This window comes from Alosa alosa, chromosome 5 (assembly GCF_017589495.1).
Source record: "Alosa alosa isolate M-15738 ecotype Scorff River chromosome 5, AALO_Geno_1.1, whole genome shotgun sequence".
NCBI classification, from domain to species: domain Eukaryota; kingdom Metazoa; phylum Chordata; class Actinopteri; order Clupeiformes; family Clupeidae; genus Alosa; species Alosa alosa.
Genome location: NC_063193.1, coordinates 14,367,626 through 14,377,135, shown reverse-complemented (window position 1 = coordinate 14,377,135; position 9,510 = coordinate 14,367,626). Strand labels below are relative to the sequence as shown.

At 44.0% G+C, this 9,510-nt stretch overlaps 1 protein-coding gene across 1 annotated transcript in view; it reads right to left on the bottom strand.

The window, feature by feature from the left end:
- Positions 1-742: 742 nt before the first annotated feature.
- Positions 743-9,510, bottom strand: part of tacr1a (tachykinin receptor 1a) — a 20,407-nt gene continuing 11,639 nt past the window's right edge. The window contains exons 3-5 of the mRNA XM_048244437.1: positions 8,330-8,480; positions 6,326-6,522; positions 743-5,661 (exon numbers count right to left, since the gene is read on the bottom strand). Coding sequence (XP_048100394.1) covers positions 5,319-5,661; positions 6,326-6,522; positions 8,330-8,480 — 691 coding nt within the window. The 3' untranslated portion in view covers positions 743-5,318. The remainder of the gene's footprint in view (positions 5,662-6,325; positions 6,523-8,329; positions 8,481-9,510) is intronic.

Sequence of the window (9,510 nt, the reverse complement as noted above, 5' to 3'; positions counted from 1 at the left end):
CATACACATACCACACACACACACACACACACACACAAATTTCACTTCATGGCAAGCTGCAAGTGTCAGAGAAGGACAAACCAATTGTATCTGTGTGTGTCTATGAATGAGAGGTGTGGTGTTTTTGTATGTGTGTGTGTGTGTGTGTGTGTGTGTGTGTGTGTGAATTGTGCTCTTGTCGTGTTTATGAAGCTCTTCTCGTAATCCCTGGCACCTTTGCATCGCCACCAGAACCCCACACGCACCCTGAAGGGCCAATGTGAACATGTGCAGCCCTTGCTTCTGTGCCTCTCAGCCTGGCTCCGCTCCTCTCCTCTCCTCCTATCTGGCTCTCCACCCTTAATCTCCCTCTCTGAGGCCCTCTATCCTCCACCTCTCCCTCTCCCCCAGCAAGGCCTGGAGCAAGAGAGAGGGCCCTTATCTTAATCCCTTCCCCTGAGCTTGATGAGGAGACGAGGTGTAGATGGAGAGACGAGACCGGGAGCTCGTTGCTTAGATCGCAGCGAGAGTCAGCCACGTTGCCAGCCGCCACCATCTGTCATCGATCTCACACTGGTTGGTGCAAACATCGCAGAACCCGCTCCAGTGATCCCAGAAAAATCACACTCTTTCTGCATCAGGGTATCATTTCATTACTGTTTTATATACAGTTCAAAGGCATTTAGTGCCGCGGCAGCAGCACCACTATGTCTTATTTTTTTGTAACACAGAAAAAGGCAAGATGGGACAAGAGCATGATGAAGAGCATTCTTTATTTTGGGGGCAGAATGGCAAAGCTGTGAAAATACATTATGCACACCGTCTTAGCAAGTTGATAAAAACACATGCCCTGTGAGACTGAATGGAAACGTCTAAAGGGGGAGCAGCGACTGAGATTTAGGTTAATACCTTCTTTTATATCAGCCCAAAGAAAACTCAGCAGAACACTTACTGCTTTAAATGCATTCACACATCTACAAGTTAACTTATAAACCATTCAGTTTCATTTTCACACAAAAAGACCATACCATTGAAATATGATTGCTATCATATAATCGATATAAGTAAGTGGATGGTGATATGTAGGTGTAATGGCATGAAAACGATTCAACTTGAAAGCAGCACCCCGTGCTCTAAAGGACATAAACAGCATTCTCCCTGCCCACAAATGATTTTAAGGAAGGTTAAGTAAATTACATCCCAACTCAAATCATCTCCCTTTTCAACTCACACCTCTAAATTAATCTATTTTCGGTTATATTGAGCCTCTTTTGCAGAGGCGTGAATCCTTGTTTGATGAGAGCGGTGAGATGGAATTAGGATGCGTTTGCATGTGCAGCGCATCCGCTGGGTTTAACGCGGCGACAAACACTCCACAGGTGCGACGTGCTGACATCGGGCGCTTTCTCTCTCGTACTCTCTCTCTCTCTCTCTCTGCTGCGGTGTTTTCCCTGGTGATTACTTTCGCCCGTCGTCTGCTTCTCTGGGGGGTTCGTGTTCTTCTCTCAGCCTTCCTCGCTTAAAATGCTGGCTGTGCTACGTTGTGTGATCGATCTGTTTCTGTCGTGCCCACCCAAGTCTGTTCATTAATTTTGATATCAACCTCCTCTTCTTCTCTCTTTCTCCCTCTCTCTAGCATACATCCGCAGGGCACAGTTTGTGAAATATCTCGTTCCTTTCACCTCTTTCTCACCCTGGACCAGGCCCGGAGTGGGTAATCGGGAGAATCGGGAAAATTCCCGGTGGGCCGCTTCACTTTTGGGCCGGTCGAGGGAAATATATATTATTTATCCAATTTCCACGACCACTAAAAAAGTGGGCCGGTCTTGGGCCTGAAACTCCCGGGCTGAAAAGTGGCCCCACTGCGGCCCTGCCCTGGACCCCCTCTCCCATAACCATTCATTGTTTAATAGAAGCCCAGTCACTGGTGTTTTCCCTTTATGTTCTCTCTTCGTATTCTTGTATTGTCAGTGCTTGACATTTAAGTCAAAGCAATGCAAACTCATACTCTGAAATACTACCACACATCCTATGAAAGTCAGGGGGGGCACAGTTTGCCTTTGATTTGGATTGACAGACAAAACATGGAACAGGACTGAACACGCCTTCTCTGCTGACTGATGTGGAAAGCACACTGCCAGAAAAATGAAGACTCTCAAACTGAGTGGAACGTGGAGAGAAGGAAAGAGAGATAGAGATCTCAGCTGGGGACTGAGTTCAGTGCACGAGCTGTCAGTGCACGAGCCATCGTGGTGAAAACAAAGGTCTTCTCCAATACAACAATGTTACATCTGCACCCCCCTCTAGGCACCATCTGACCAGACACAACAACAGTGGACTGGAATAAGAATTAGAGGCAAATAAGTTTTTTTTATGTCTGCCTAGACACTAGTGAATTGCTTGAATTTCCCCTGGGGATCAATAAAGTATCTATCTATCTATCTATCTATCTATCTATTTAGTGTCTTCCTAAGGACCTATGCGGTGTAATGGCTGTGTAGTTGAAGGCACATTATTGGGCTTGGGGTGCTTTGATTCTCTTTTCTTTAAACAAAACTAAATCAATCTATTTTATTGATAGATGGATAATGTATGTCAATTGTTGTCAATAGGCAGAACACTTTTTTGTGATGCATACAGTGAGCACAGCACAACAAAAGCACAATTGCACTACAGTGACAATAATGTGAGATTTACTGGGAAAACAATTCAGCAACATATAGATTAATGCTCAAAAACATTGTTCTGCAAAGCTACAGTGATTTGCACTGTTGGTAAAAGTTTGTATTGAACTTGTACACTAGATTAGAAATGACCGTGTGGTTTTTATGTGACAAGAAATTATACATTGTTCTCTGTATACGCAACATTAATACCACTTCTCTTGTACAATCACTCTAAATAACAGTACAAGTTAAATAAAACCACATTAAAAGTACAAAGAAACAGCTGCTGTCTTATATATATATATATATATAATAATAAAAAAAGAACTATTTATCACCAACACGTTAATTAACACAAAGAATCAACAAAATCTTACTGATCTGAACGTGCTGAGGATTGTTTCATCACTTACTTATCTCCTTTTCATCTTCTATAGAACAACTACTTTATCCATGAACAGAATACTTCCATCCTGAACAGAATAACTTTGAATCTCTAAATTCTAACAGGTGCCGGCATCGGCACATCACATTGAGGCAGCCATTTGATTTGGCATGCAATGCCGTCTGTTTGTGTTAAACCCACAGAGCCCATGGCTCAACAATTGCGCCTCATTTCCTGCTTTTGAAATTGTTTTCCAGGAGAATGGAAACTGGATTAAACAGCAGAGCTATGATAAAATATGGCAAGCTGCATCAAACGGATCGGATAACGGTAGGTAGGGCCACTCATGTCAGGCATGGACCAGACGGCCACAGTCACTTTGAAACAGCTGCATACATTAACCACAGCGAGCACGTTGATGCTGTAGTGTTAAGCCAGGGCCACATGAACGATCCGCTAATGCAGGGAGGGCTGCATGTCAGGGTGAGCCATGTTAGGTCTCAGGAGACTCAGCACAGCCAGGAGGCCTGAGGTGTCCAGGTGTGTGTGTGTGTGTGTGTGTGTGAAAGAGAGAGAGAGAGAGAGAGAGATCATTCAGGGCCCTTGGATGCATCTGCAGAGTGTGTGGCCTCAGTCCTCAATCACTGCACGGATGCATACAGATGTGCATGGATTTGCACTCATTTCAGGACACATTTGCTCATATGAAACATTCACTTATACATACTGTATGCACAAACGTACACATTTTTTGCACTCAAGTCATGGAGTCCCCCCGCCCCAATACATATACACAGTCAACCACAGGCTTACTGTAAAGACACATATACACACAACATTCATTCTAATGGGCATGTTTCTAAATACCACCAGGTACCAAACTGTCACTGGGAACTGGGATCTCTATTTGAGAATTCCAGTCTTTATCAAGTCTCTCTCTCCATCTGACTCCTTCACCCCCATACAAACACCAACAGCATGTCACAGAGGATCTACATGTAATAGTTTGGTGTGTATGGTAGTATAGTAGGAAGAGGCAATTAACAATTCAGGGCAAGTTCTGGTCCTAACAGGAATATACAATGATATGTATTTGATCCATTTGTTATTTGTTCAGTATCCCCTTCTTCCATATTACTCTACTCACACACACAAACACACACACACACACACACACACACACACAAACTCACACTCACAAATGCTTCCGCAGCAGACCTGGGAAGAGCACTGTAGAAGACTGCTGAGCTAATTTTACCACTGCCTTGGCTATGTGCGTTTATGTGTATGTGTTAGTGTATGTGTGTTGTGTGTTGTTGCTACTCGGCTAGATTGCGTGAAATAGTTGCTTGCAATGGCACAAAAAGAAAACAAGCTGTGAAAACTACTCCCCAAGATATTATGTTCCGCTGAATATAGTCATACCTTCAGCTGTGATTCTAACATAGTCTTGTTTGGTAAAGCACAGCCAGACGTAACACGCGGTGGCACCACCTCGGAACACTTTTTCTCCATTATTTTTTTCTCTGTCTTATAACCCAGCCTGCTGTACAGTCTTCTCATTTTCCTCAGACATGGTCTGCTACTTCAGAGCCTATATACACGTTTGTAGTGTCTATTGCACTACATGGAAAACATTAAATGATAACAAAGTTGAGAGTAATGTACACAAATCCATGGTGTTTGCTGCATTTGAGGTCAGTGGTTTTGACACACTCTTCTTCAGTCAAAAGCACTTTGAGTGAGCTTCAGTTCACAAGCTGCTATGAACAGGCAAACTGCAGTTAACAGTTTGAAGCCTAGCAGCCAATCGATACTGTAAAATATACATTCAGACAATGGAGGTCCCATTGCACAAACCACATCACCAAATGGTGTGCAGCGTGTAAATTGGGGATTATGAAACCTATGAGCCAGACTGCTGTGTGTGTGTGTGTGTGTGTGTGTGTGTGTGTGTGTGTGTGTGTGTGTGTGTGTGTGTGTGTGTGTGTGTGTGTGATTCATCAATGGCCACAGGAAATAATGTCCAATAGCTTTAAATCTACGCAGAGAAGGTGACTGTGCGATAGTGCCCTTGGTGAAACAATCCTGCCCAGAAACCAGGGCATGCTGTTTCAGCAGAGTTCATCGGACATGCTGGCACACGGGTGATATGCACAGCGGCATGAAAACACACACACACACACACACACACACACAGACACACTCACAAACAGTAAGTCTGACAGTCAGTGGATGAGCAGAGCTGGGGGGGGGGGTGAGGAGAAGAGAGGAGGAGGAGGAGGAGACTACTCAGGCAGGTTGTTGCTGGAGTAGAAGCTGGAGGTCTCCGACACGGTCTTGGAAATGCTCCGTGACGAGGAGCCGTTGGAGGCCAGGTCAACTGAACTCCGGCGCGCGGCCGCGACTCCCCCTGCCGCCGCCACCGCCGTGCACACGCACGCTCCTGCCCTGGGGTCCTTGTCGGTGCCCTGCGGCAGCACCGTCGACATGGTGGTCTCCATGCGGCTGGTCTTGTACATGCTGGTCTGTGTGTGCAGGTAGCGGGTGGACTTCATCTCCAGACCCTCATAGGCGCCTTCGGGCACAAACGGGCACCAGCGGAACGCTTGCTTGAAGCCGGCACGGAACCTACAAAACAAACAGGGCAGGGCAACGGCAGAGGAGGACGGTATGGGTTAAAGATATGGAAATCCTCTCCGGAATTTTGTGTTGACCGTTTTGACCTTGCCAATTAGCACAATTCGTGCGTCAGGAAGAGGATCTAACACACACATGCTGGCTCAGGAGATGGATCCCCTTATCACTGAGCCAGCAGCTTTCTGTTGTTAGTTCGACCTCACAGACTCACATAACTAGCATTAAGTTCTCAACACATAGATGTCGCAGGATTGTGGGTGCATTGAATGTAACCTTGAGAAACTCCTATCTGTCTCCAATAACTTTCAATTGCTTGTCTTATATAATTCTAACTTTATGGATACAATACTCTCTAATTTAATTCTCACGTAATTGTTAAAATACATTCTTGCTGCACTCTGATAAGCTTAGTGGATATCACAGTTTTAAGTCTGCAAAATAATACAGGGAGATATATTGGTGCAAAACAGGTGGAATTATTTGGGTATGCTGTCATCCATTTCACAAATAACATTATATTTAACATGACAATGTCACATTCAGTGTTATCAATTCAAAATGCACCCTGAGGAAAACCATGTGGCTCTTTCCTGGTCATGCGATAGCGTGACAGAGAGAGGGCTCCAAATTCTTCTTGTTCACAGTCTGAGATTACCTGTCGTTGAGACAGCAGTAGATGATGGGGTTGTACATGGTGGAGCTCATGGCCAGCCACATAATGGCCAGGTACACCTGCTGGATGAAAGTCCTCTGCAGCAGGCTGGGGAAGAAGTGGCCCAGGAAGAAGTAGACGTGGAAGGGCAGCCAGCAGACGGCGAAGGTGCACACCACCACAATCATCATCTTCACCACCTTCAGAGAGAGGTAGACATGGAAAAAGAGGGAGAGATGAGGGCGGCAGAGAGATGTACCTAAAAGCGATTTTTTTTCCCATTCTACTTTTTTCCCAGCCTATCATTCTGACTCTTATGATATAGTCAGGTCAATCAACTCATGGGTGAAATCGCATGTGTTAAGTGCACAGGTAGAACCAAATCGTGGTAGGACTTTTCTACCTTAGCTTATGTGAATGACAAGTGAGTTGCTCTGTCCTTCACCTGATCAATACTATCCAGTTTACATCTCTCTTTAGGAAAGCCATGACATTAAGATTAGTGTGGAGTTTGGAGCTCTAGGATGAAAGCGTGAGAATCTTACAGCACAGCATATGGTCAGTCCATACAGTTAGGAGGCTCACACTTAGTCATCAGCACGAGCATAGCTAAACAGGTGCCTTGCTGAGCTAGCAGAAGGTAGACAGAGCCCATGGATTTACAAGGCAAAGCCACCGCTTTGAAGTCTAGATGCATTCTGACAGATTTGGTAGATTCTAACACAAGCTTTCTGACCTATTGCAGCTCTATTCTGCTAGCACCTCATTTGCCCTTTGACAGACTGGGTAATTTGCTTGCCTAAGACTGCTAATGTGCAAATTATTGAATGCTAGTAACCAATGCTTGAGAAAGGAGGGAGACAACCTCTTGTGATGAAACTGCATGAAACATACGTTACACATTTGTTTTAAGGTCTCTATTCAAGTTTCTGAGCGTGTGTCTATGTAATACAAGTCTTCCTCACCATGACTTTAAGGCTTGTGGTATAAAAGGCGTAGACAAAGCCTTCAGCTTTTGAACATGTGAGTTTAGTATTAGATTGAAACAGTAAGTTAAAGAGTTATGGGAGCCATGAGTCAGGTTGAAAATAAAACTGGGCTTATTGGTGTGAGATTTCAAATTGCCACCCTGTGAATGAATCTGTCATTAAGACACTAATTGCACTGTGGAATTGAACAATGTTCTGCATTGGCTAAACAGTGGAAAAGTGCCAATGTCTGGTGACTAATGTGCTCTTGTTCCAAACTCAGCAGCTAAAGAGCATTCTTCCGGACAACTGCTTAAATTGTGTTGTCCATTAGCCTTGCCAAGGTTACACTGCAGTAGATTTACAGATCCAGTTGGCACACTGTGCTACAGGTAGTGGCATTAAAATAACCTTAAGGTCTATAAATGGAGAGGTAAGCCACATAGATAACAAAACAAAAGAGAGGTTATTACTGGAGTAGGATAATGAGGATGCATATTAGTCTTGAGCCTAGTATTTTATTCTAGGCTGCCTTTGTAAGAACTGGCTAGAGATGACAGATGAAAATGTGAACACTGACAGTTAACTCCGGCTTATTATATATTTTTTTGTCTGCCAGTTAATGAGCATTGTCAATCAGTTGTCCCTATTCAGAGTATCATTTTTAATTGTAAATGTAGAGTTAACATTGATGCAACATGTGTACTTTTTACTTTTGCGAGACCATGGGCTCCCTTGAAAAAGAGATGTAAGATTGATGGGGCTCACCTGGTAAAATAAAGGATAAATAAAAAAAGAAAATAAACAAAAATGTCTCCTGTCTCTTGCTGTTCTGTCTTTCTTTTTAGCTAGGTCTACTCCATCCACAGCCTGTTTTGGGGTCTCTCCTGTCTGCTGTCCTGTTTATCTCTATGCAATCAAGTCCAGCTGACTTTGGGACCTCTGCTTTGCTGTCTACCTCTATACACAATCATGTTCTACCACAGACAGCTTAGAGGATTGGGGCCGCTGCCCAATCAATGGGTCCAGACATTGGTACCTTGCGCTTGGCAGTAAGCTGCTCCTTGTAGCGATCGGACGAGTCCCCTGGGATCTCGCTGGCCCACAGAGTGAGCCCGACCTCTAGGTAGGCACAGCCCATCACCAGTAGGGGCAGAAGGTAGATCAGCACAGCCAGCAACACATAGTAGCTATGAGAGATAATAAAGACAGACAGAGAGAGAGAGAGAAAGAGAGAGGAAGGACAGAATGACAGATGCAGAAGACAAGGGGAGTAATCACACAAAGGGAAATGAGACATTACTGAAATAGTAGTTAGACACAGAACATTGCTATGCGATGAATGCATTTAATAAGGACTATGCAATTACATTTGTACTGAAAGTATATTAAACTGTGATTAGTGTCTCAATTGCTCACAAAGACTCTCTAAAGAAAACCTGCACAGCTGCAACTAATTTTCTAAACTGACCACAAACAACATGCATTGAAGTAGACTGTGAACATACTTTCCTCTTCACTCTCATAGTGATACGTCACGTGGGCTCATTCATTGCGTGCCAAGCAAGAGAACATGCCCGACAGTGACAGGCTAATTGCAACTTATTTAAGGCTGATTCGGCTGTGGAAACATAATTATAAATAATGAACTTCATTTCCCTGCTGTAGAGCTTCCTGGATGTATATATGGTGCAGAAATGAATGTGTCATAGAGGCACATCAGGAGTGGTGGTGTGAGTGTGCACAGCAGACAAGACAAAGAGCACTTTGGACGGAGTCTGTTCATTACAGTTTTCTAGGAAGAAGTAAGATTGACACATCCAATATACTGTAGGGCAATAAAAAGCAAGCAACTCACAATCAGAGTTATGTACCAGGGCCAGAGGCGTGGGACTGGGGGGTAAAACCAGTACTGATTATTAGGGCCCCAAGGGGAGGGAGGGTCCTTGAAAAGTCTGGAATATATTTTTCTTATATTTATTATGGGGGCCCATCAGGACTGCCTATGCATAGGGCCCATGATCTTGTGCACCACCCCTGTCCAGGGCCACTTTGAATTTGTTTTTCTATTGATGCTCTTTCATGCATTCATTCTGTGTTTGTTGTGGCCATGAGATGGCAATCAATTTAAACAAAGTGTAAATTAATACAGTGGCAATGACCCTCAGATTAGGGTTATCAACTAAATAAAAAATAAAAATTCAGGAGATGCATCGGAAG